Below are 26,204 nucleotides of genomic sequence, written 5' to 3' on the forward strand. Positions count from 1 at the left end.
GAAGTTTCTCTCTCCCCTATTATTCAGATGCACATATTTAGGACGTTCTGTGCCATAAACACCACCAGCTCTGCTAGTTCTTTACCGGGTTTATATGGTTGCAATTTGAAAATCCCCACATTGGATGTGTAGTGATTATACTGCTGTAGAAACTCCTAGATGGAGGGTGGTGGGTCTCGCTTCATCAGATTCTGTAACTGCAGTCAGGTTGCTGGGCAGCTTGTTGTTGTTTCTGCTGGACATTCTGGCTGAAGACTGGCTTCACGGGGAGCAGTTTGAATAAAACTCAGATGGCCAGCAGCCGCCAATCCCTACCAGCTGCGGCTTGAACTCCTGCTTCCGGGTATGACCAGAAACAGCACTCGATCTATTAATAGAGTTCATTTCTGACCAAAATCTTAAAAGAATTTGCAAAGGGATTTGACAAATCAATCCTTAAAAAAAACCTTTTAGCATGGAATTTTTCAAATATATTAAAAAATTAGAGGAATACTTTAATGTATTACATAGCTTCAATAATTACCAACACAAGGTCAATCTTGGACAAGTCCATTTTTAAGTTCATCTGAAGAGTAACTAGCCATTAACATCTGAAAAAGACAAAGGAAGAGAAACTTTAATAGTTATCTAACAGAGGTATTGCAGATAGCCCTGAAACAGACTCACATTTTTGTGGTCAGAGAGTGACAAAGGTGCAATTTCAAATCAGTGTAGAAAGGATGGCTTAAAATTAATATTATTAGGTCAATGGGCTACAAAAATTGGGAAGAATTGAAGTTAAATAATTTACAGCATATGGAAAATAAATTTCAGATGGATTAGAGCTCTAAATGTAAAGTTAAGCCTATAAGAAAATTAGAAAAAGTTATAAGGGAATTACAGATTAATAATCTTGGTGTGAAGGTCTCCCCAAGCCATGTAAGAATGATAAATCTGATTACATGAAAACCTTAAGCTTCTACAGAGTGAAAAAAACAAATTAAAAGACAAGTTAGAGACTGCGAGAAACATATGTCACTCATAAATCAGACCAAGGAGACTGGACGAAGACATGGAGATGTGAAGTAGGAGGTGTGCTCAGGAACATAGTTTAATGTCATCCACGTACAGGATAAACGGCTTCCCACGTCATGTCCCAGAAAGCGATTAGTCGATGGGATTTGGGTGAGTACTTTCTTCTCTCTGTTTTCCTGAATTTTTCTTTTTTCCTTCTTCCCCTTTCTTCTTTCTCTTTTTTTCACAATGATGGTGTGTTTGTAATCGACATTTTAAAAATTCTGTAACAATTAAATTTGGGGGCGGCCTTCCCTTGTTTCCCGTATGGAGTGTTGATGTTTCAGCAGCTTTATTTGGAGTTTACACGTGGAGGCACCTGGGTTTGGGGCTTCTTTTGTGTCCCCAAGACACCTATTGCAGAAGTGAGTCCTAAGAGGTAGAAAACAGATGCATGCGCAGGGCTGGGTGAAGCAGTGTGGAGCCTGTGTGAGAGGAGGCACGGGCGCGAACACAGGAGCGCACTTCCTCATTCCGCTTCTCCTCATCCTCTCTCCCACTGCCATTGGCATCACTCATCCCATCCGGTCATCCCAAGTCACGCGCAAGAGTTCGTTCCCGGCGCGCGCGTCAGCCTGACTCGAGCGTCTCCACGTCCGGGGCCCGCAGGGGAGCGCCCCTGCCCCGTCCGGTCGCTTGTTGTGTTGTCATCACGTGGCCTGGGCGGGCCCTGACGTCAGGGGTAGGGGAGGGACGGCGCAGGCGCAGAAAAGGGGGCGGCGGACTCGGCTTGTTGTGTTGCTGCCTGAGTGCCGGAGACGGTCCTGCTGCTGCCGCAGCCCTGCCAGCTGTCCGACGATGTCGTCCCACCTAGTCGAGCCGCCGCCGCCCCTGCACAACAACAACAACAACTGCGAGGAAAATGAGCAGTCTCTGCCCCCGCCGGCCGGCCTCAATAGTGAGTGTGGGGCCGAGGCTCAGTGAAGGGGATGGGGGAGGAGGAGCAGCCCCGGCCGCCGCCACCGGCGCGGCGCGGGAGGCGGGAGGAGAAGGCAGCTGATTGGCCCAGGCATGGGATGTCCAGGTGACTGACAGCTCCCGTCCCCTGTCAAGAGGAGGGGCGCCTGCCTTGCTCCGGGCCTCTCTGTTGCCTCCTGGGGTCTTGGGCCGGGGGCCGTTTGGGTTCGCGGTCCGGGAGCGGCGCGGGTAGCGCGGATCCCCCTGGTGCGGGGGGTGGTCCCCAGCAGCGGAGCCGGGCGGGGCGGGGCGGGGGCGGGCCTGGGGGGCGGGGAGGCCGGGTGGGCGGAGCGGGCCGCGGAGGGGACGTGGGCCGGGATGGGGACGTGCGGCGGGGACGCCGGGGGATGGACGCGCGGGAGCGGGGCGGGGCGGGCGGCTGCCGCGGGACGTGTCGGGGATCAGGTGTGCGGGGCCCGCGGGCGGGCAGCGTCTGGCGGGCGCGGGAGCCCCCAGCGAACATTCCTTTGTTGCCACATGTTTGTCAGGAAAATTCATTTGCTCGTCTAGGGGTGGCTTCAGTCACGTGTGGGGTGAGAGGCTGTGCCTTGCTTCTCCTTTCTCCTTTTTTATTTTTTTATTAGATTTCTCGAAGTTGCCCAAGTGATTTTTTTTTTTTTTTTAAAGCGATGGGTTGTGCGCCCAGTAAAGCTGAGAGCAGTCTCCTGAACCACCCAGGATTGCACACGTCAGGGAGTCTGGGGCCATGCATTTAAAGAAACGGAATTAAAAACGCACTCGGGCAGTTGAAAGTTAACGGACCAGGCTGATAGACAACCCAGGCCAGGGTCTTTTCATAACATTCCGCTGCCCAGACATCTTGTCCTCAGATTGTTCCTAGTCGTGAGAACCGGGAGCCTTCTTGGAAGGGTTCTTGCCTAACCTTTCTTTAATTCAACTCTTGGGAAAGAGGTAATGGGAGCAGTGAGCATATGGCCAGATGAAGTCTTTTCAAAACCACTTGGATGCTTAAAGGTCATGCAGTATCTTTCGTAAGAGGGAGGTGCTTCCAGTGTGGCCTGAAGATTATTTTAGGGAAGAGAGTTTGAGCCCTCACCAGGTAGCGATGGAGTTTGGAGATTTTAAGATGGATGCTGCTGCTCCAGGTTTTGATGGGTTAATTCCCAAAACCTTTAAGTGTCATATATTTCAGAATGTAAGATGGTTATATTATTTCCCACAGTAAATTAGGATGAATGTATGAGTCTTTAAACGTTACTTGTATCACATATTCCTATGCAATTTTAAGTTATTTGCCCATGTTTAGCATACTGTCTTAGATTTTAGAATGGGAAGAAACTTCAGAACTAGCTAACTGCCTCCTGTTGTTTGCCTGTAGAGAAACAGGTCTAGAGTAAATGGCCTTGTCCAAGTTCACAACCGGCTGGGAGCAAAGCAGAGGTTCTCATGTTCAGCCTGTCTACTGCTCTTTTGAGGACTTTTTTTTTTTTTGAGGTAGAGTCTCGCTCTGTCTACAACCTCCGCCTCCCAGGTGCAAGCGATTCTTCTGCCTCAGCCTCCCGAGTAGCTGGGACTACAGGTGCCTGCCACCCGCCCAGCTAATTTTTGTATTTTTAGTAGAGACGAAGTTTCGCCATGTAGCTGGGATTACAGGCGCCCCCGACACCAAGCTAGGCTAATTTTTGTATTTTCAGTAGAGAGGGGGTTGTTGGTCTCTCACCATGTTGGCCAGGCTGGTCTCAAACTCCTGACCTCACGTGATCCGCCCGCCTGGGCCTCCCAAAGTGCTGGGATTACAGGCTTGAGCCATCGCACCGGCTTCTTTTCAGTGGTGCAGAACCTCCTGCTGGTCTGTGTGTCTTATTTTGTCAGTGTGTTATTCTACCTAATTGACAAAGGTGGCCAACCTTTCTGTTTCTTTTTAGTATTGTTTCTTAATTGTACAGTTTTCTTATGAGTGAAGATACTTGGTAGGTGTACGTGATTTCACTGAAAGCAAAGGGATTTTCATCTTCCTTTGACCCTTTAACAACAACAACAAAAAGGGCTGAGCCAGGCAGGGCACGATGGCTCACACCTGTCATCCCAGCACTTTGGGAGGCCAAAGCGAGTGGATCACTTGAGGTCAGGAGTTCGAGACCAGCCTGGCCAACATGGTGAGCGAACAACCCCCTCTCTACTGAAAATACAAAAATTAGCCTGGCTTGGTGTTGGGCGCCTGTAATCCCAGCTATTCAGGAGGCTGAGGCAGGAGAATCGCTTGAATCCGGGAGGCAGAGGTTGCAGTGAGCCGAAATCACACCACTGCACTCCAGCCTGGGTGACAGAGCAAGACTCTGTCTCAAAAAAAAAAGGGGGGGAAGGGGGGGCGGGGCTGAGCCATATGTCATTGTTTATCTTGGTGTCTGACAGACCTATGAGGAGTTTGATGTCTTCGGCCAGTCGGTTCCTGCTTGGCTGACATCAGCTCTTACAGAGGTGGAAGTACACTCAGCCTGCATGGGATATCAAAATGTTGCTTTGGGACATCTGCTAGATAGAAAGTATTTTGTGTGGGATAGGGTGAGCTTTCTGAAAAGCTTTTAGATATTGCCATATTTAATTACTCCCTTCTTGCCTCTCACTCTGTTCGTTTTTTTAGCTCATTACACAACACTGTACTGAACAAAACAAGAAGCCTCATTGAATTCCTTGAAGTGATTTTTGGGCAATGGGCAAAACAACTTATTCAGGCATCTAGTACTATCCAAATTGCTGATAAGTCGAAGGACTTTGTTGGGTAAAGTTGCACAACTGAAAAACAGGAGAAGAAATGTACAGATTATCTTGCGTTTGGGATTTTATCTTTGGTTCAGGGGTCAAAGCAGAGTTTCAATAGCAAATTACTGAAGTATTTGAATAGTGAAGTATTTCTGTGATTTTTTTTTTTAACTTTACCGCTGTGGAGAGACTGTTCACTTTCATTAAAAATTACAGGGCAAATACCCAAACTCCTTCCAAGTCAAAAGGATGTTGTCCAGTTTGTTTTATTGTTAAGAAAACTATCAACTTCCTTAAGAATGTTTGAATAAGATTCAATAGGCCGAATAAGGAAAACCAAAGTAGTAGTGTAAATCGTAGTATAATTCTTGTTGTTGAGAAGTACAGCCTTTTTTTTCTTTTCAAATTTTCTTGTTCTTTTTTGTTTTTTGTTTTTTTGAGACAGGGTCTTGCTTTGTCACCCAAACTGGAGTGCAGTGGTGCAGTCATAGCTCATGGCAGCTTCGACCTCCTGGGCTCAAGTGATCCTCCTGCCTCAGCCTCCCAAGTAGCTAGGACTGCAGGTGTACGCCCCCACATCCAGCTAATTATTTTATTTCTTGTAGAGTTCGAGTTTCACTTTGTCACCCAGGCTGGTCACCGGCTAACTTATTTTTTGTAGAGATGGAGTTTCGCTTTGTTGCCCAAACTGGTCACAAACTCTTTTTTTTAAATAGAAACATCTTCAAGCACAATGTCCTTGCTTTCTTGTTATGAAGAGTGCTCTTAAGGCCTTCATGGATTGTCACTGCCTCATAATAATGTTTTGAATACCTACGTAACTTGTATGTAAATACATACTTCTGCAAAAAGACCAACTTTTCAAAAATTTATTTATTTATTTTTTTATTTAAGAAGAATGCCAGTAACTCTTGTTGGCCTGGTCTGGATTTCAGCATCAGGTTGGCCTGGTCTGGATTCCTTTCAATAATGAATGAAAAGCTTTGAGGAAAGAATGTAAATATAATGAAATTTCAAAGAGTTACATGTGGGCCTTGAAAAGTTAGGGGGAAAGATGAGGAGAAATACTCTTCATTCTCTCCTCCCCTTGTCCCAAAGCTCCTCTCTTCTTCTTCTTGCAAGAGGATTGAACTAGTGATGATAAAACTGTGAAGATTATACAACATACGGCAATGAGTATAATCACAATTATTGGACCACCCTTCACAGTCTATTATGTTAGAGAACGGAGAAGCATTCACAGAAGTTTCTCTGAATCTCTTAGTCATTCCCAAAAACCCAAACCAGAAAATATCTCATGTCATTGCATATTATGTACAAATTGGCATAAGGAACAGCTCTTAGTTTGTAAAGTCTTTTAGATAATGGAGAAAGCTTCCAGCTTTTAGTTTTCAAGCTTGATCATTAGGAGGAGAATTCACTCTGTGGTTGTTTTCTACTTTGTGTTGCTTGGACAGCACAAACCTCTTATCTAGCCTTGTTTCCTTTCCAAGTAAAAAGGGACTTTGTGAGGATTGGTAGAGTTAGAACACTAAGAAATTCTGAGGCTGTAAATCAGGAACAAATCGGGTGATGGGAAACAGACGTGTTGTTCATCTATTGAGGAAGACACATTTGCTTTTTTATGTGTTACTCAAAAGATTAATATGTAGCCTCTTAATGCCTGTGTACATAACTTTCTCTGCACCACTATGTATTTCCATAGATGATATTTTTGAAAGAGAATTACCCTTAATTAATTAAAGGAAATCTACCCTTTTAAGGCTGTTAATACCTATTGTCAAATTATTCTCCAGAATGTTCACTGAAGCCCTGATTGTAATAACAAAGTATTAGAAACAACCATCTCAGTAGTAGTTAACCATTGCCATTTAGATAATGGTTAAAGTATGGTATATCTTTATAAAAGATGAGATGCAATGCAGTTGTTCAAAAGAATGAATGTCAGTATATATTGATAGGGAAGACATTTGAAAAACGACTTACAGAATATGTCAGTATGTGTGTATGGTACAGTTCCATTTCTTTATAAAAACAAAAGCAAAAACAGACCTATATTTCATTGACAAAAACTCTGCAAGTCTCCATGTGAAACTGTCAAAAGTGGCTCCTTTGGGAGTAGGAACGGGAGGTTGGGAGAGATGTTAATTTTTAATTTTATGTACTGATGTTTACGTTTTCTAGGAACACATTTTTCCAGTAAGGAATGGTTTTTCTATGATACAGAATATAATTGTAGTAGCTAAAACTTTCTTAGGGACCTTTCTTATTGTTCTGCGTGCTATATTCATTTAATCCTCCTAACAAAGTCTTCGAGGTAGATACAGTTATTATCTCTATTTTATAGATGAGAAAACTGAGGCACAAAGAGGTTAAGTACCCTGTGCGAGGGTAACAGCTATAACTGAGAGTGGGAGCCTGGCTTCAGTCTCAGCCCCTGACCACACTATACCAGTGTATCCCAAGTACAAATTGTCCGCCTTAAGTAGAAATGCTTTCAGTTATGATTCAGGGTGTGGAGGCCACAGCAGAGATCACTTTTACTAAGCTTTTCTAGGTATGTCTCTTTCAGGTTCCAAAAGTATATATTGGATTATGATTGCTTATGTGTTTTTAATGAAGAAAATAGGATCCAGACATTGATTTGAAAGTCCTTCAAAAAAGTAAAAACCAGGTTGGGAGCAGTGGCTCATACCTGTAAGCCCAGCACTTTGGGAGGCTGAGGTGGGAGGATTGCTGAAGCCCAGGAGTTTGAGACCAACCTGGGCAATGTAGGGAGACCCTGTCTCTACTAAATAAATAAATAAATAAATAAATAAGTCGGGCATGGTGGCATGTGCCCTGTAGTCCCAGCTTCTTGGGAGGCTGAGGTGGGAGGATTGCTTGGGCCCAGGAATCAAGGCTGCAGTGAGCTGTGATTGTGCCACTGTACTACAGCCTGGGTGACAATGCAAGACTGTCTCAAAAGAAAAACAAAAGTAAGGACCAGAAAACCTGATATTGTTTGTTACACCCTTTTTTCTCTTTGATTGCCTACTTCAAGTGAATATTAATTGTATTTTAGGGAAGACTGACTTCCACAGAGACCTATCTGGAACTCCTGGTTCCTTACCTCTGCTTCTGTCAGAGCAGCTCTGGGTTTTGGTTTGCTACTATTGTACACGTTAGGCTTCTATACAAGAAGAACTGGTCCCATTGGTTTAAAAATAAGTTTGAAAATCCTAGAAACAGTGAGAGTCAGAAAAAAAAACTGTTTTTATGTACATATTCTCTCCCCCACCCCCTTTCTCTCCAGTTGAAATATGTTGCAGAGCTCTAAATTTAGGGATGCTTTTGGCGTATTTCTTATACACTCCAGAGGCACTCGAGATAAATTATCTTCAATGTTAGATCTCTCTTAGCTTTGCTAGTTGTATTTGTTAATCCATTTTGAGTTCTCTAGCCTGTGTCCATTTTATGTGTGTATAGAATGAGGCCATGGAGATGTTGTACAACTGTGTCGTTTGGCAGCAGAGTCCTAAGGAATTGGTGGTGATTATGGGATGGTGGTAGCCACTGGGGCTGCCTCAAATGGAAAGGAAAGAGTTCTAAGTATTTATAAAAGAAAATTCTAGTGTATAACTGAGCATCTTCTATTTACCAGCACTTGATACTACTAAATCGTCACAGCACCCCGGTGTTATTATTATCTCTGTTTACAAATGAGGAAGCTGAAGCTCAGGTCACACAGGTAGACAGGAAGTGATGGGGTCAGATTCCCAGCTAGGTCTGCCTTGGAGCTTTCCTTCTTGTGAGGGTGATGTTCAGTTCACTCTGGAACTGGTGTAGCCATCGCCACATTTAGAGTGCATTTTAGAGTTTGAGCCAGTTTTGATGATTTTACTTCAACTTACTGACGGAACTCCTTGTTCATCCCTGGAACTCTCTAACACTTCTGCTGGGAGTTTAGAGGGATGGCCACACCAAGCTGCTTGGGTACATTTTCTAAAACAAAATTTATTGTAAGAAATGGAAATTATGAACAAAATATACCACTATCTCTTTTTGCTGTGAAGTTAAGTTTATTGGCTACTGTTAACAATTTATTTATTTACTTACTTACTATTCTTTTGTAGAGACAGGGTCTTGCCATGTTGCCCAGGCTGGTGTCAAACTCCTGGATTCAAGCAATCCTGGTGCCTCAGCCTCCCAAAGTGCTGGGATTACATGTGTGAGCCACTGTACCTGGCCTCAACTCTTGTTAAAATTAAAGCACCTTAATAACATTTAGCAAACTCATCAGACCAATAAATATTTTCAAGACCTATGCAAAATTACCAGTGGCACATCCCCTTTTTCTGTGGCTCCACCCCTTCAACTTTTTGTCCAAGAAAACTTTTCGTGTTTGCCTGTAGCTGATGTGCAGTTGTTTCTGCCCCCAAATCAACAGGGTTTAATGAAAACCCTAGAAAGTAGAAACCCGTGGGAGAGAAAAGAAAAAAGACAAGTTCACAAGGTATGTTTAGTGTATAAAAAAGGAGAAGGACTAGAAAGCCTGAGATACAAAGGAAATGAAGAAACTAATCAGTGAGATAGAGATAAAGCTTTTTTCTGAATTTTTAGCATTATCACCTGATTTAGTTAACCAGCTGCATTAATTTTATGCTCCTGATTTGTGCACAAATTGAAATTTTTGCTATTGGATTTAGGTTCCCTCTCTAGGAGTTTCTCAGTTGTTTGCACTAAGTAGGATATAGTTGCTAACTTACTTAGATGACCTTTTATGAAATTTGTAGGTGATATATTTATTTCATTTCTGGAGCAGATACAGCTGAGTAGCTTAGGTAGACTATGAAGAAAGTGTGTGTGTATATATACACCAACTAAAATGTTAAAGGTAAATAGCCTAAAAGTAGCAATTTTTTTTTGAAAAGTAACCTGAGTTTTCAGTAGAGTGTTATTATAAACCAAGCTTTACCCAGAGAGAAATTGACTGAAAAACACATTTTCTGAGATGTTTTAGAGTTTGAGCTGTTTCTCAGTTGATGGCATGAGCTATTTCAGGAACAGAACTATATAGATCTTTAGACTTTTATTACTTCTTATTTATTTTCTTCAGAATACTTTTACATTTGGTTTGAGGAGAGTCAGAATTCTTATCTGGATTCACCATGTTCACATCTGTGCGCACATGACAGATTTCAGTTCTGCTGTGGTTAACTTATCTGACTTGTCCAACAGGTTCCTGGGTGGAGCTACCCATGAACAGCAGCAATGGCAATGATAATGGCAATGGGAAAAATGGGGGGCTGGAACACGTACCATCCTCATCCTCCATCCACAATGGAGACATGGAGAAGATTCTTTTGGATGCACAACATGAATCAGGACAGAGTAGTTCCAGAGGCAGTTCTCACTGTGACAGGTAAGTGAGACCCATGTTTTGGTGGAATTCAGGAAACAGGTGGGTTACAGGGCCCATTCTCTCTAGGAAAAATTTATTTGCTTAAATCTTCACTTAGCAAAATATGCCTTCTGATATATTGTAGTATAATATATATTGCACAGATATATATTGTGTTTATATGAGACAGCTAATTGACAGGTGCTTCAGTGCCCACTGTTTTTCCCCAGATTGTCATTTTTCTTACCCAGATTATATTGTTTCTAGCAGTTTATCAGTTTAAAATTCAGTGGCATAAATGCTAATTTATAGAATTAATCTGACTTTCCCCCATTTTCCTTTGTGTCCCTGTGTTACAGATCACAGACTGTTCTTGAATTAGTTACCTCTGTATATATGTGTCTTCCCTTCTAGATCTTGACGTTGCAAAGGGCAGGGGCCATGTTTAATTTTTATTACCTTCACAGTAATGGTGCTGGCACGTAGTAGACACTCAGTAAATGTTTGATTCATAGGAACTGCAGGTTGCTTCATGTTATAGCAATATTTGCACAGTTGGAAGCACCAACCAAGGTCTGTAAAGATAGTTTTGAAGTCTCCTCTGCTTTCTCAGAGGATGTTTTGTTTCAGACCTCATTTTTCTATATTTGAGCTGAAGAAACTAATTACATGGATTAAGGACTGCTTATGGTGAAAGAGTAAGAATACAACGAGATATGTGTGTGGAATGAAACCAGGTCATTATTTTTTAGTATAAACTTTTCTGTTTTTTTTTTTTTCAGAAGGGCTAGATATTAAATGACATTTAAGAAATTCTTGTTTCAGTGACAGCTACACTGTTAGCATTATGGGGCACTGGATGACCTTCTGGGTGGTTGTTAACTGATGTTAACCATTTAGAAAATGCAAATGCACGGGAAGTGGATTAAGGAAATGTAAACAGTGACTATTTTTAGGAATGCAGTATGGATATGTTTCTTCTTAACATTTTTGTATTTTGTAAAAATTGTGTATATTGCACATATTATTACTTATCAGAAGAAGTGAAAAAAAGGAGAAATGAGTTAAATCATGTCCAACTTCCTGAGTGGCTTATGATCCACTAATGTTGCCAAGGCAGCGGGGGACTGGTTTGTTGGCTCTGTGGCACACTGTGCACCCCCGCCACCCCCGTGTCATCCCTGACTTGTCCCTGTGCTTCTTAGAGCCTGGGATGGCTCTTGTCATAAGCGGAACCAGAGCAGATGGCTCTCTTCTGAACAGCTTGCCCTTGATTCCAGTAGCTACAGCATTAGTCTGTCTTTCCGAATGAAGATTTATATTTATATTATGGAACTTGCTGATGGGTTTCTCAAGTTTTCTGCTTGTTACGGCCTGTCAACAAGGCTTTCACTCTGCGTTCAGGTGTGTAGGCCTTGATCATTGATACCACGGTGTCCATGAGCCTGTTGTTCACATGGTGCTGTCAATGAGCAGAGAAGAGTCACCTGCTTACTTGTCTGTTCATCTTACTTCATTTATGGTGCAGTTTTACGTGTGACTGAATATGCCTTCACCCTCCTATGATCATGTTTAAGTTTAGGTTGCCATGAGGAGGCATGGCAAATGCTTTTGAACACTTTCGTACCCCTCATCTTATGTCTCTCCAGGCCCTAGATTAGTGGTCGTCTTTCAGAGAATGGCTAGAACTCGAGTCTTCTGGGATAGCCTACTAACACGCTTTACCATTGAGGAGTGTCTTCAAAACTCACATCATTTGAATTGCCATGCGTCTCTATATGTGAAAAGTAATTGGGAAGTGTTTCTTGTAGGGGGAAATGTTTTAGGGTTGTTGGGTATCAGTCCTAGAGCTGATTTATGTATATTTTCAACTTAAAAATTATTCCATAGAAATATTTGTGTTGCTACTCGGGAGGCTGAGGCAGGAGAATGGCGTGAACCCGGGAGGTGGAGCTTGCAGTGAGCCGAGATCGCGCCACTGCACTCCAGCCTGGGCGACAGAGCGAGACTCCGTCTCAAAAAAAAAAAAAAAAAAAAAAGAAATATTTGTGTTGCCGCAGGGGTTGTTAGCTGGGAACCCCAGTGTGTTCTGCTTTGCCTTTCACCCTGTCACAGGGGTTTTCACCTTGACGGCACACTAGATTCACCCAAAAGCTTTTAAAAATGGCAGCACACGGACTGCATCTCAAGAACTTCTCATTTTGGTTGACAAGGGGCAGGGTAGAGACGTCACAATATTTTAAAAGCTCCCCAGCCGATTCTAATATGTGCCATGGGTGAAGCTCTAATGCCTTCCAAATTGTTAGGAGGAGTAAACAGTTTAGAGAAGAGGTTGGTGCCAGTGTGAAGAAGCATATAGAAGCAGAGCAATGCTTCCATAGGATTCTTGACTTTGTCACCCTGACTGCCTTGACCTGGTCACGGCTGTGTAAGGCTGACCCTTAACTTGATGTGTAGCTGTGAACCCAACAGTTAGGAGCACAAAGATGGTAAACTGAGGCCAGTAGGAGTGCCCAGTTCGGGTTGACTCCTGTGCTAGTTCAAGACAAAAATTTCCTAAATATATATGACGTTGGTTTGATACAGAACCAGCTTTTCGGTTTTCCTGTCCCCATTTAAAAATCTCCTATGTCAATTATACCAGTCTAAAAGACTCCTAGGCCTAATCTGTCTGATAAATTTCTGACGATCTTATTTCTGAGTCAGTCTCACCAACGTCTCTATACATTAATTAACATTATATACATACTCTTGATAACTTTAATAGTTAATATCTATTCCTTTCAGCAAGTTAAGCCCCAAATATTTTTTATTTCTATTTTAGATTTTGGGGGAGGGTTTGTGTATGTAGTGAAGGATCCCCAGTGACTTTTAGTTTTTATACAAGAAATCATTAATAAAGCTAAGAAATTAACTTAGCACATTCTGTTCATCTCTTGTATCAAGTGCAGTTTGTGATCATGTTGTTTTTGTCTAAAAACTTATTTGTAAATTGTTACAGTTCTAAGAATGTATTTTGTGCAATCATAAAGGTTTTATATTAATATATAAGTTATATAATTCACTCTGAAATATCTCAAAGCAAATATTTCTGAAATAAGTAAAATAGTGGTTCTCAAAGTTTTTGGTCATTACATACCTTTACATTCTTAAAAATCATTAGGGACCCCAAAAAACTTGTTTGTGGGTTTATATATTTTGATATTTACTATATTAGAAATTAAAACAGAGAAAATATATATTCATTCAAAAATAATACATTTTAACATAAGTAGCATTTTTTAGTGAAAATACCTATTTTCTATAAACCCTCCAAGTTAATAAGAATAGTGGCATTGTTTTACACATTTACAAATCTCTAATACCAAGCTTAATAGAAGACAGCTGGTTCTCATCTGTGTTTGCATTCTAACTGTTGTGCTATCACACATCATGTAGCCTTCGGAAAATTCCACTATACACATGGGAGAATGAGAATGAAAAAGGCAAATAAATCCTACTAGTATTGAGAAAGGAACTGTAACCTCAAAGACCCTCTGAAAGCGTCTTTGAGAACTACCTTATGCACTTTGAGAACTACTGGTGAATTATTTAATGATGAGGGAACTTTGAGAAAAAGAACTCTGAAGTTCCTGAATTTGAAGATTATTTTACCTTTAATGGACAAAAGAGTAAATATAAGAGAATGTGACAGTTTGTGTCTGTAGGTAGTATTTCCTTTGCAAATTTATCATTTTGAAGGATTTCATTACTACTGAAAAAGTGCAGAACATTTTGGGAGTAAGAATGCTCAATTTCATTTAGCCTTTTAATATCACATAAATTTTTCTTGTATAGGGTTATGATATATTTTCTGATTTGCTTTTTCAAAGCCATACTGCTGTAACTTTTAATTTTCTAATTTCTAGTAGAGTCTAAGTCATTTGACAAAGTGAGAATTAAAACTAATAGCTGAATTCCTTCTCTTCTAGCCCTTCGCCACAAGAAGATGGGCAGATCATGTTTGATGTGGAAATGCACACCAGCAGGGACCATAGCTCTCAGGTGTGTCGGGGGGATTCTGATTTACAGTAAACAATTAAGAAAGATGTAAATTCTCTAAGTATATTTTGCTAAAATAAATGTGAAGACTTTTAGGAATAGTTTGAAGCTATTATTGAGTTTCTGATTTTGGAATTTATTTAGGATGATATAGTTCTTGTCGCACTCCTTTACAACTAAGGATTTTGGGCCCTGTCACTCTAAACGAATTGGAAAATTCTTGTCCATAATAAATCATGCCAATACTCCAGGCTAGTTTCTTGAGTTTATAAGTAGAAAAAGACTGAGATAGATGCTTTAAGACCACAGAATAAATGAAGATGAAGGTTGTATTAGAACTAGACATGAAGACTTTTTTTTGCATCTGAAATCAAAGCAGTGGCTTTTGAGATAAATTTTAAATTTATCTAAATTATGCAGGATTCCTTCAAGATAAATATTGTTTACTAGGAGTTGACAATGTTGGAAACATAGATGGATATAGTATTAAAATCTTACAAATGTTTGTGTTATAAGACTTAAAATATGGTAAGTATATAATTGTGGCTAATGATTTAGAATACTCATAGCCAGCCTTTAACTTTATTGATATGTAAGATCACCTAAAAGTGTCATTAGAGTACAAATTCTTGAGGACGGGAACCATTATCTTTTTCTCCTGTATTTAGGGTGCTTGAAAAATGTTGAATGAACCTTTGAATGAGTCGCAACAAAAACCTTGTTTTGTCGGGTTCTCACTATTCTGTGTCCTGGGCACTAGAAATATTTTGTGTGTCTTAGATCCACCCAGTATTCTTTCTGTTTCCAAAGGCCACAGAATTCCTGTATACTTTACTATGCTCTATTTTTGCTTTTCTCTGAAATGTCGAAAATCTATGGATTCAACACAAATTTATTTTATGATGATGAGCTTTATACTATAGAGAAGCTCACAATAGGCTGTCGTATATAAGATGATCTGACTGGAGCATTTGAATTGCTGGCTTATGTATGTCAGTTTGGCCACATGCAGTAAGCTATAGCTGATGTAGAAGAAAGCTTACAAAGTCTCCATAGCAGAAAGTGTACCACGGAATCCAGGAGAGAAATCGAATTCTTTGCCGTGGTCTTTCCTGAGGAGGATTTCTTCAATCTATATCACCTTTTATACAGAAAGCTTTAAGTTTAGATTAGCATTTTCCAAAATGTGTTTTCAAGAACATTTGTTCAAAGGTCAAATAAATGGAAGGTAATGCAGCCCCAGGTTCCCCCACACTCTCACCCTAGTAGTCGCATGAGTAATTCTGACCAGTTCCTGCAGTAAAGAAATTATAGTTTAAGCTGGACATGGTGGCACTTGCCTGTAGTCTCAGCTACTTGGGAGGTGGAGGTGGGAGGATCCCTTGAGCCCCACAAGTTTTGAGTCCAGCCTGGGCAACATAGCAAGACTCTCTGTCTCTAGAAAAAAGAAAAAAAGAAATGGGTTTAATTAAACCAAATGTTGCCCAAGCTTATTTGACCTTAGACTTTCTTCCTCTTCTCTGCATACATTTTTCCCTTAAGAACTTAATAACTCCGTGGAGCACTGTGGTAAGTGCTTTCCTGGCTCATGGAGTTGCAGATGTGCAATCAGGCTTAACTCAATATTGAATGTACATGGAATTCTAGAGTTGAATGCATCTATCCTGGAATTCCAAAGGAATTTTTGAAATTCAGGAAAGAAAATGTCAGGTTTTTGGCCTTTGGTAGGTTTGCCAGTGTTGATCCCTTCTCAGGACCAAATCCCTAAAAGAGCATAGGCTATCATCAAGAGGAGGTACTTACTTTATGTTGACAATCAGATCGGTCAGTTTCAACAGAGGGAAGAGTTTGGAAAGACAGTCTAACCCCTGTGAGAAATAACAGTTGAGTAAGACTTAATAAGGGAGCTGTCAGCAGGTATAGTTTAAACTTTTAAAAACCTTTGACATTACCTTTTTTTAATGGAAGAAACAATAATTTAAAAATTAATTTCTTTAGGATTTGGGAAAATTGATTTTCTTCCTGAATAAGAAGAAAGTTTAGGGTTAGGAAACTTAAAAAAGCAGTTAAAGGACTGTTATTGTACTTGATCTTATAGAATGTTTTTATATGTGTTTATAAGGACTATATATCATTTTCAAGCTTTTCTAAGATGAGGAAGTAAAGTCACTAACATTAACTAGATATGTTCTAGGTGCTCAGTTTCTTTTTTTTTTTTTTTTGGAGACAGCGTCTCAGGGTCTTGCTTTGTCACCCAGGCTGGAGTGTAGTGGTGCAGTTATAGCTCACCACAGACTTCGATTCTCAGCTCAAGCAATCTTTCTGCCTCAGTCTCCCTAGTAGCTGGGACTACAGGCTCACACTGCCACGCCTGGCTACTTTTTTATTTTTTTTTTGTATAGACAGAGTCTCGCTATATTGCCCAGGCTGTTTTCAAACTCCTGGCCTCAAATGATCCTCCCATGTCGGCCTCCCAAAGTGCTGGAATTACAGACATGAGTTACTACTCCCACCTCTCTTTTAATGTTCTCAATCCAGTGAAAGCAGTGATATTATCCCCATGGACCAGTGGAAAAAGTGAGGCTTTGTACTAATTACTTATCTAAGATCACAAAGCAAGTCACTGTTAGAGCCAGGATTCAAAGCAGGTCTGAGTCTGTGGCCCTTGTTCTTTCTACTGGACTAAGTAAATGAATTCGATTGATAACAGGAGAGCTCACAAAGCCATGAGAATGAACTGAAAAATGTCTGCTGAGTTATGGTATGGGGAATCTGCCTAAGGCAGTGTGCACTTAGGAAAAAGACCATGAAACTGCTTTTCGGATGATCATCCTCAAGAGTCTCAGTTTTGTATCAGAAAACAGACTGTAGATTGTTTCTTCACTTGATCTTAGCCAAAAGTCCGAGAAGCAATATAGATTATTTATTGAAGACATTTTTGCATTGTGTTTCTGGGACCAAAAATGCCAGCACAATGTTGAGTGTTACTGAAAAATGATCCAAACAGAAAATATCCTCCATTTCCTGTCTTGTAAAACTGTGATTTTTATCTGTACATGAATCATGGTATACAGCTTAATATCCATATTTAGAGGACAAAGTGACCTTGAGGTAAACCAGAGAAGGAAAACTTAAGTGATCAGAAAACAAAGAACTCCATGTGAGAGAACAGGCTAGAACGATCAGAATCTTCTTTGTTTTTGTTTTTTGTTTTTGAGATGGACCTCACTCTGTCACCAGGCTGGAGTGCAGTGGCATCGGCTCACTGCAACCTCTGTTTCCAGGTGGTTCTGCTGCCTCAGCTGCCCAAGAAGCTGGGATTACAGGTGTGCACCACAACGCCTGGCTAATTTTTGTATTTTTAGTAAAGACAGGGTTTCGCCGTGTTGGCCAGGCTGGTCTCAAACTCCTAACCTCAAGTGATCCGTCCACCTCGGCCTCCCTAAGTGCTGGGATTACAGGCATGAGCCATGGTGCCCAGCCAGAATCTTCTTTGAATAGATGTAGGTATAGAGAGAGGATTATTGATTTTAAAAGCACAAATCTTACGTAATTAGATTAAGTACATTTTTACCATATTCTGGAATTCTAAGAATTGGAAGGCAGTTTAAAACCTGAAAGTGGCAAATTTAAGATTAATAAAAGGAAGCACAGAGTGGTAGTGAATGAGGAAAGCTTACCACTCTTATTCTTAAAGTATTATAAGTTGAGAAACTTCTGGAGTTCTTTTTTGTTTTGTTTTCTTTTTAAAACACTTGTCCAGAGATAACTTTGCTTCATTCAACTGAGAAAATTCCATCCTCATGAAAAAAAAAATTAGAGCGTGAAATCTTACTGCGTTTCATTCTGTCAGAAATTATGAAATATTAACTTGTTAAATCTTTGAGCAGGTTTAAAGAAAGACCTGTGAGGCCAAAGCAGGAAACTAAACAGAAGCGACCTGCAGTGTGTTGAGTATAGTCAGATATTGTGTGTACAGGAACTGATGTGCAAGTAAATTGTAACAGTTTATTGTTTTTGATTTGGGATGATTTCAGTGTTACTCCAAAGAGCCAACTCATGATTCTGAGTAATCTCAATAGCCAATGGAAGGAGCTTAATCCTAAATGCTACATTGTGTCATTCAGTGGAATTTGCCAAGTTCAGCAGAACTAGATAAGATTGGTACTAACAAGAGCAGCAGAACGCACAGGGGTTTTACTTTGCCCTGTCTGAAGCTCCTTTCTGGGGTAGCTGTTTCACAGAGAACTAGACCTGTCAAGAGTCATGTGAATATGTCAGACTCTGCATTTCTTAGCTACCTACTGAAAAGAATGACAGCTTTGGTCATTCTTTTGAGTGAATCCTAGTCAAACAAAATAAAATGTCAAAATGCTTCTTAGTTTTGAGACCCCTGGGTTTGGGGTCATAGCATGACATTCCTTAAAACTGACTATGACCAGGCACGGTGGCTCACGCCTGTAATCTCAACACTTTGGGAGGCTGAGGCGCGTGGATCATCACTTGAGGTCAGGAGTTCGAGACCAGCCTGGCCAACATGGTGAAACCCCGTCTCTATGAAAAATATAAAAATTTGCCAGGTGTAGTGCCAGACGCCTATAATCCCAGCTACTCTGGAAGCTGAGGCAGGAGAATTGCTAGAACCCAGGAGGCAGAGGTTGCAGTGAGCCAAGGTCACGCCACTGCACTCCAGCCTGGGTGACAGAGCGAGACTCCGTCTCAAAAAGAAAACTGAATAAATAATACTGAATAAATAAATATCATTTTTAGGACTTTTTCATTCCTTTTGGTTCTATTAAAAGGGGAGCTATTGGAAATGTTAATTGTTCTTGGCCTGAAACTTTAGGTTATAATAAGCAATTTTTAAAAGTCACATTTTTTATTTTATTTGATATGACAGATGTTAAATTCTGACTCAACTTATTATAGATTATTCCCAAAAACTTTTGGCTAACATAGTTTCGAAACCTTGGAAAATGTTTGTATAGCAATTTGTCCTAAAAATATAATCTCCTTCCAGAGAGTAAACCCTGGTGCTTAACAGTAGGGCCTCTCTATACAGTATTCCTGGGTTTGAATACTGGCCCTGCTATGTACTGGCCCTGCTATGTACTAAGGTTGTGGAACCTTAGGCAAGTTATTTAATCTATGTCTCAGTCTCCTCATCTGTAAAATGGGATTTTAATAATTATTTTTATAGGGTTATTTGTTGCAAGGTGAAAGTTAATGCATGTGGCTGGGTGCAGTGTCTCACACCTGTAATCCCAGCACTTTGGGAGGCTGAGGCAGGGAAGATCCCTTGGGCCCGGGAGTTCAAGACCAGGCTGGGCAACATAGTGAAACACTGTCTCTTTAAAGAAATACAAAAATTAGCTGGGCGTGGTGGCACACACCTGTAGTCCCAGCTACTTGGGAGGTTGAGGTGGGAGAATTAATTGAGCCCAGGAGTTCGAGGCTGCAGTAAGCTGTGATTGCACTCTGGCCTGGGTGACACAGGAGACCCTGTCTCCAGAAAAAAAAAAAAAAATGCATGTAACATGCTTGGAATAATACTTGCCCCTTTAAGTGCTCAATAAATACTATTATTTATTTCCTCATCACATCTCTCACTTATTTTTGTTTTACTTCTCATCATTTTATTTTTAGCATATCCTTTTATTTCCTTTTATTTTTTTAATTATGAAAATTTTTTTTTTCTTTTTTTTGTTGAGATGGAATCTCACTCTATCACGCAGGCTGGAGTGTAGTGGCTGGATCTCGGCTCCATCTCCCAGGCTCAAGCAACCTCTACCTCCCAGGCTCAAGCGATTCTTCTGCCTCAGCCTCTCAAGTAGCTGGGATTACAGGTGCCCGCCACCATGCCCGGCTAAGTTTGTTTTGTTTTGTTTTGTTTTGTTTTGTTTTTTGAGGCGGAGTCTCGCTCTTTCCCCCAGGCAGGAGTGTAGTGGCGCGATCTCTGCTCACTGCAAGCTCCGCCTCCTGGGTTCACGCCATTCTCCTGCCTCAGCCTCCCGAGTAGCTGGGACTACAGGTGCCCGCCATCACGCCCAGCTAATTTTTTTGTATTTTTAGTAGACACAGGGTTTCACTGTGTTAGCCAGGATGGTCTCGATCTCCTGACCTTGTGATCCACTCACCTCGGCCTCCCAAAGTGCTGGGATTACAGGCGTGAGCCACCGCGCCCAGCGTATAAGTTTTGTGGTTTTTTTAGTAAAGACGGGGTTTTACCATGTTGGCCAGGCTGGTCTCCAGCTTCTGACCTCAAGTGATCCGCCTGCCTCAGCCTCCCAAAGTGCTGGGATTATAGGCATGAGCCACTGCACCCGGCCTAATTACGAAAATTTTAAGTGCATACAAGAGAGAATAATATAATGGACCTCCATGTAAGTATTGCCCAGATTTAACTCTTATCGAGGTTTTTCATACTTCCCTTAGCATTACATCCCAAAGTACAGTCTTATGCAGTTCCTGTGCTGTGCTTAGATATCCCAACAGTGAAGCTCACTCAGGTTGTTCTGAAGATATTACATACTCTGATCTTACATTATTTTTCAGCATTTTTTAGAAAAGCAACATGTTTGTTATCTAAAATTTCTGAGACACAACCTTATGAGTTTGGTATCTTTTCTGTCTAGATTTTTCTTTGTATTAGGAGGAATTGGTCTTCCTTTTTTTCTTAAAGTTTGAATTCTTCTTTACAGTCAGAAGAAGAAGTTGTAGAAGGAGAGAAGGAAGTCGAGGCTTTGAAGAAAAGTGCGGACTGGGTATCAGACTGGTCCAGTAGACCCGAAAACATTCCACCCAAGTGAGTTCTCACATGTTTCTTGTCAGTGGACACAGTTGATCTGCGCACGCTTACAGGCAATGGGCCTGGTAATCCCCACGATATTTTCAGCAAATGACATCTGCCTCTGAATTTCTTTCTCAGGGAGTTCCACTTCAGACACCCTAAACGTTCTGTGTCTTTAAGCATGAGGAAAAGTGGAGCCATGAAGAAAGGGGGTATTTTCTCCGCAGAATTTCTGAAGGTGTTCATTCCATCTCTCTTCCTTTCTCATGTTTTGGCTTTGGGGCTAGGGTAAGTACTGGTCAACTCCTGAAGTTTTTTCCATTCATTTTATCCTCTTATTTTCAGATTGAAGAAATGTATGTGAAAGCAGTTTTTATTGCTTTACTTTCAGTGTTTTAGTGCAAATAAGGTGAACTTAAAAAAGTGGGTGCACAATTGTTCTACAAATAAGCATTTTTAATAATAGTAGAGTGTGTTTTCTTATTTGAAAATAAGATATTTGGCCTGGTGTGGTGGCTCATGCCAGTAATCCCAGCACTTTGGGAGGCCAAGATGGGTGGATGACCTGAGGCCAGGAGTTCGAGACCAGCCTGGCCAACATGGTGAAACCCGGTCTCTACTAAAAATACAAAAATTAGCTGGCCATGGTGGTACATGCCTGTGGTCCCAGCTACTTGGGAGGCTGAGGCAGGAGAATCGCTTGAACATGGGAGGCGGAAATTGCAGTGAGCCGAGATCATGCCACTGCACTCCAGCCTGGGGGATAGAGTGAGACTCCATCTCGGGAAAAAAAAAAAAAAAAGATGTTCATAATAATCCCCTAAATGATCAAATGTAAGCGGACTCTTCTGTGATTGATTTTTCTTTTGGGGTTTTGTTGTGTAATATTTAATCTTGAGTAATTTATGAACTAAACTAATCTTTAGCATGTACATTTTGTGGTCAGTGCAAATACCTTTTTTTCATATGGGAAAATACATGATTACATGGAATAGTTTTTTTTTAATGAAACTGGTAGGTTGATTGGTGCTAATTTTTTCCTTTTTTAACTTTGTAGTATTTTCATTTATTTTGCTAAAATCGACCTCATATTTACGTGTAATTCATTAGTTTCTTAGCCACATCTTTTAAATAAATTGCTTTTTTTCCTTGATTTAAACAATTGAGGAATTACACTTCTGAAAGATTTTAGGAGTTAAACAGTAGCTGTTAATTTTTTTCAAGACATATGTTGTGCTCTAAGCATGCCCAGTGGGTCATTTTCAGTATAAGATATGCAGAAGATGGGGTCATCCTTTTTCTTCCCTTTAAGGAGCTCAGCATATTGGAGAGAGATTCTTAGTCACGACCTCAGAAACTTGCATACAGCTTTCCACACACCCGTCTTGTCTCTCTTGGGTGCTTGATCTGCTTTTGTGAGGGCAAGGACAGTAATCACAAACAGCAACCTAGAAGGGGTTTGTGCAGAAGGGGACTGTGTGACTGTTGCGTGGGGGTTGATGTGGGGCAGGTGTAGGAGTTTAATACATTGCTGCCTATACAGCAGTTCATTGCCCTTAAGCGATTGGTTTCTATACCTTGCCGTCTCTCTTTCAGTCATCTTCAGATTGTTTGTCTTGGCTGTAAGTATAACTATTGCTATAGATGAATGTAAAAAGAGTGTTTAAAAAGTTCGTTGCTTTAATTGCACTGGAGGTGAAGCTAGTTACATACTTCCCTTAACTTCCCTTCTGCTTTTGCTGTTGAAGAGGCCAAATACTTTCTTGGCATGAAAAAGTATTATAAGGCCCCTAATCCTTAGGAGTTATTAGTAAGAGCTGTCTTTAAAGCACTGGCAGCTTTTAAGGTTTTTTTTTTCTTTTGTCCTACATAGAGCACCAGAATAATTTCACATATTACTATATTTTTGTGTCTGAAATGTCAGTAGAACCTTCTGTCCACCAAAGAGGAACATCTTGAAGGAGTTGGGCTGCTTTATTTACTCTGTGGAGGGATCTGTTCTCTCTGGCTTTACTTTGTCTAATCACTACCCCTTTGCTGTCGAGCCCCGATATTTAATGAGTAAACAAAATCATATAAAACCAGTTTGGCCGGGCTGGTGACTGGTTTTAAGAAAGTCAGTGATGATTTCACGGTGTTTGGGGAGCGGTACCCACAAACCTTTAGAGCCTTTTACAAAGACTGAAGAGTTTTAAGTAGAGTTCAACCTGTGGACAAGCTGGTATAGAACTGTTGAAACAGGTGAAACATGATGCCTCTGCTTCCTTTCAGCATCTATATTGGAAAGCGACTGAGCACACCCTCTGCCAGCACCTACTGAGGGAAAGGAAAAGCCCCTGGAAATGCGTGTGACCTGTGAAGTGGTGTATTGTCACAGTAGCTTATTTGAACTTGAGACCATTGTAAGCATGACCCAACCTACCACCCTGTTTTTACATATCCAATTCCAGTAACTCTCAAATTCAGTATTTTATTCAAACTCTGTTGAGGCATTTTACTAACCTTATACCCTTTTTGGCCTGAAGACATTTTAGAATTTCCTAACAGAGTTTACTGTTGTTTAGAAATTTGCAAGGGCTTCTTTTCCGCAAATGCCACCAGCAGATTATAATTTTGTCAGCAATGCTGTTATCTCTAATTAGTGCCACCAGACTAGACCTGTATCATTCATGGTATAAATTTTACTCTTGCAACATAACTACCATCTCTCTCTTAAAACGAGATCAGGTTAGCAAATGGTGTAAAAGAAGCTTTATTGTCTAGTTGTTTTTTTTCCCCCAAGACAAAGGCAAGTTTCCCTAAGTTTGAGTTGATAGTTATTAAAAAGAAAACAAAACAAAAAAAAAAGCAAGGCACAAGAAAAAAATATCCTGGGCAATAAAAAAATTATTTTAAACCAGCTTTGGAGCCACCTTTTTGTCTAAGCCTCCTAATAGCGTCTTTTAATTTATAGGAGGCAAGCTGTATAAATGATAGGTATGAAATAGAATAAGAACTAAAATACATCAGCAGATTTTCATACTAGTATGTTGTAATGCTGTCTTTTCTATGGTGTAGAATCTTTCTTTCTGATAAGGAACGTCTCAGGCCTAGAAATATATGAAATTGCTTTTTGAGATTTTTGCGTGTGTTTGATATTTTTTACGTTAATTAGCTGCATGTGAATTTTTCATGACCTTCTTTACATTTTTTGTTTTTTATTTCTTTATTTTTTTTTCTCTAAGAAGAGGCTTTGGAATGAGTTCCAATTTGTGATGTTAATACAGGCTTCTTGTTTTAGGAAGCATCACCTATACTCTGAAGCCTTTAAACTCTGAAGAGAATTGTTTCAGAGTTATTCCAAGCACTTGCACAACTTGGAAAAACAGACTTGGGTTGTGGGAACAGTTGACAGCGTTCTGAAAAGATGCCATTTGTTTCCTTCTGATCTCTCACTGATTAATGTTTACTGTACAGTCTTCCCAAGGTGATTCCTGCGACTGCAGGCACTGGTCATTTTCTCATGTAGCTGTCTTTTCAGTTATGGTAAACTCTTAAAGTTCAGAACACTCAACAGATTCCTTCAATGATATACTTGTTCGTTCATTTCTAAAATGTGAAGCTTTAGGACCAAATTGTTAGAAAGCATCAGGATGACCAGTTATCTCGAGTAGATTTTCTTGGATTTCAGAACATCTAGCATGACTCTGAAGGATACCACATGTTTTATATATAAATAATTACTGTTTATGATATAGACATTGATATTGACTATTTAGAGAACCATTGTTAATTTTAAAACTAGCAATCTATAAAGTGCATCAGGTCAACTTGAATAAAAACACTATGACAGCCAGGTTTGCCAGTTTGCAGAAACTAACTCTTTTCTCTCACATCAACATTTGTAAAATTGATGTGTTATAGTGGAAAATAACATACAGATTAAACAAAATTTTTATCTTTTTTCAAGAATATAGCTGGCTATCTTTAAGAAAGATGATATATCCTAGTTTTGAAAGTAATTTTCTTTTTTCTTTCTAGCATTTGATGTCTAAATAATTTTGGACATCTTTTTCCTAGACCATGTTTCTGTCTTACTCTTAAACCTGGTAACACTTGATTTGCCTTCTATAACCTATTTATTTCAAGTGTTCATATTTGAATTTCTTTGGGAAGAAAGTAAATCTGATGGCTCACTGATTTTTGAAAAGCCTGAATAAAATTGGAAAGGCTGGAAAGTTAGGAGAACTGACTAGCTAAACTGCTACGGTATGCAATTTCTATTACAATTGGTATTACAGGGGGGGAAAGTAAAATTACACTTTACCTGAAAGTGACTTCTTACAGCTAGTGCATTGTGCTCTTTCCAAGTTCAGCAGCAGTTCTATCAGTGGTGCCACTGAAACTGGGTATATTTATGATTTCTTTCAGCATTAAAAAGAAACATAGTGTTGCCCTTTTTCTTAAAGCATCAGTGAAATTATGGAAAATTACTTAAAACGTGAATACATCATCACAGTAGAATTTATTATGAGAGCATGTAGTATGTATCTGTAGCCCTAACACATGGGATGAACGTTTTACTGCTACACCCAGATTTGTGTTGAACGAAAACATTGTGGTTTGGAAAGGAGAATTCAACAATTAATAGTTGAAATTGTGAGGTTAATGTTTAAAAAGCTTTACACCTGTTTACAATTTGGGGACAAAAAGGCAGGCTTCATTTTTCATATGTTTGATGAAAACTGGCTCAAGATGTTTGTAAATAGAATCAAGAGCAAAACTGCACAAACTTGCACATTGGAAAGTGCAACAAGTTCCCGTGATTGCAGTAAAAATATTTACTATTCTAAAAAAAATGAGAATTGAAGACTTAGCCAGTCAGATAAGTTTTTTCATGAACCCGTTGTGGAAATTATTGGAATTAACTGAGCCAAAGTGATTATGCATTCTTCATCTATTTTAGTTAGCACTTTGTATCGTTATATACAGTTTACAATACATGTATAACTTGTAGCTATAAACATTTTGTGCCATTAAAGCTCTCACAAAACTTTTCCTGTCAGTATATCATTTTTCTGTCGCACCTGTTGCCTGGGAGTTGCAGGCGATGAGGCCTCCTCGCCTGCACACAGCCTTCCAGTCATCTGGCTCCCCAGCAGTGGAGTTCCTAACAGTGCTCAGGGTGTGAACGGTGTTCTGTGGGGACAGTCACCGCAGTGTGAGCATTCGTGAGTGCCTCGGGACTGTGGCATTCAGAGCGTTTGCCTCCAGGTAGTG

General features: G+C 40.3%; 1 protein-coding gene across 2 annotated transcripts; it reads left to right on the forward strand.

Annotated features, from left to right (window-relative positions):
- Positions 1-25,977, forward strand: BNIP3L (BCL2 interacting protein 3 like). Of its 2 annotated transcripts, XM_009455058.5 has the most exons (7): positions 2,398-2,543; positions 8,847-9,226; positions 9,952-10,135; positions 14,086-14,158; positions 20,857-20,960; positions 21,084-21,233; positions 23,217-25,977. In XM_009455058.5, the coding sequence occupies exons 3-7, from the start codon at positions 9,972-9,974 to the stop codon at positions 23,263-23,265; spliced, it is 540 nt and encodes a 179-aa protein (XP_009453333.1). In that variant the 5' UTR covers positions 2,398-2,543; positions 8,847-9,226; positions 9,952-9,971; the 3' UTR covers positions 23,266-25,977. The 2 variants fall into 2 exon arrangements, with proteins under 2 accessions (XP_001162300.1, XP_009453333.1); XM_001162300.8 differs by lacking the exons at positions 2,398-2,543; positions 8,847-9,226 and adding an exon at positions 1-1,951.
- Positions 25,978-26,204: the final 227 nt, after the last annotated feature.

The sequence above is a fragment of the Pan troglodytes genome, chromosome 7 (genome assembly GCF_028858775.2).
Source record: "Pan troglodytes isolate AG18354 chromosome 7, NHGRI_mPanTro3-v2.0_pri, whole genome shotgun sequence".
In the NCBI taxonomy this organism is placed as follows: Eukaryota; Metazoa; Chordata; class Mammalia; order Primates; family Hominidae; genus Pan; species Pan troglodytes.

What these genes read in the sequence shown, in the direction of transcription:
- BNIP3L (XM_001162300.8), top strand. Translation starts at nt 1,852, where the DNA reads ATGTCGTCCCACCTAGTCGAGCCGCCGCCGCCCCTGCACAACAACAAC. An exon ending in GGCAGTTCTCACTGTGACAG is followed by an intron (nt 10,136 to 14,085) that starts GTAAGTGAGACC and finishes CTTCTCTTCTAG; the next exon opens with CCCTTCGCCACAAGAAGATG. An exon ending in GTTTTGGCTTTGGGGCTAGG is followed by an intron (nt 21,234 to 23,216) that starts GTAAGTACTGGT and finishes GCTTCCTTTCAG; the next exon opens with CATCTATATTGGAAAGCGAC.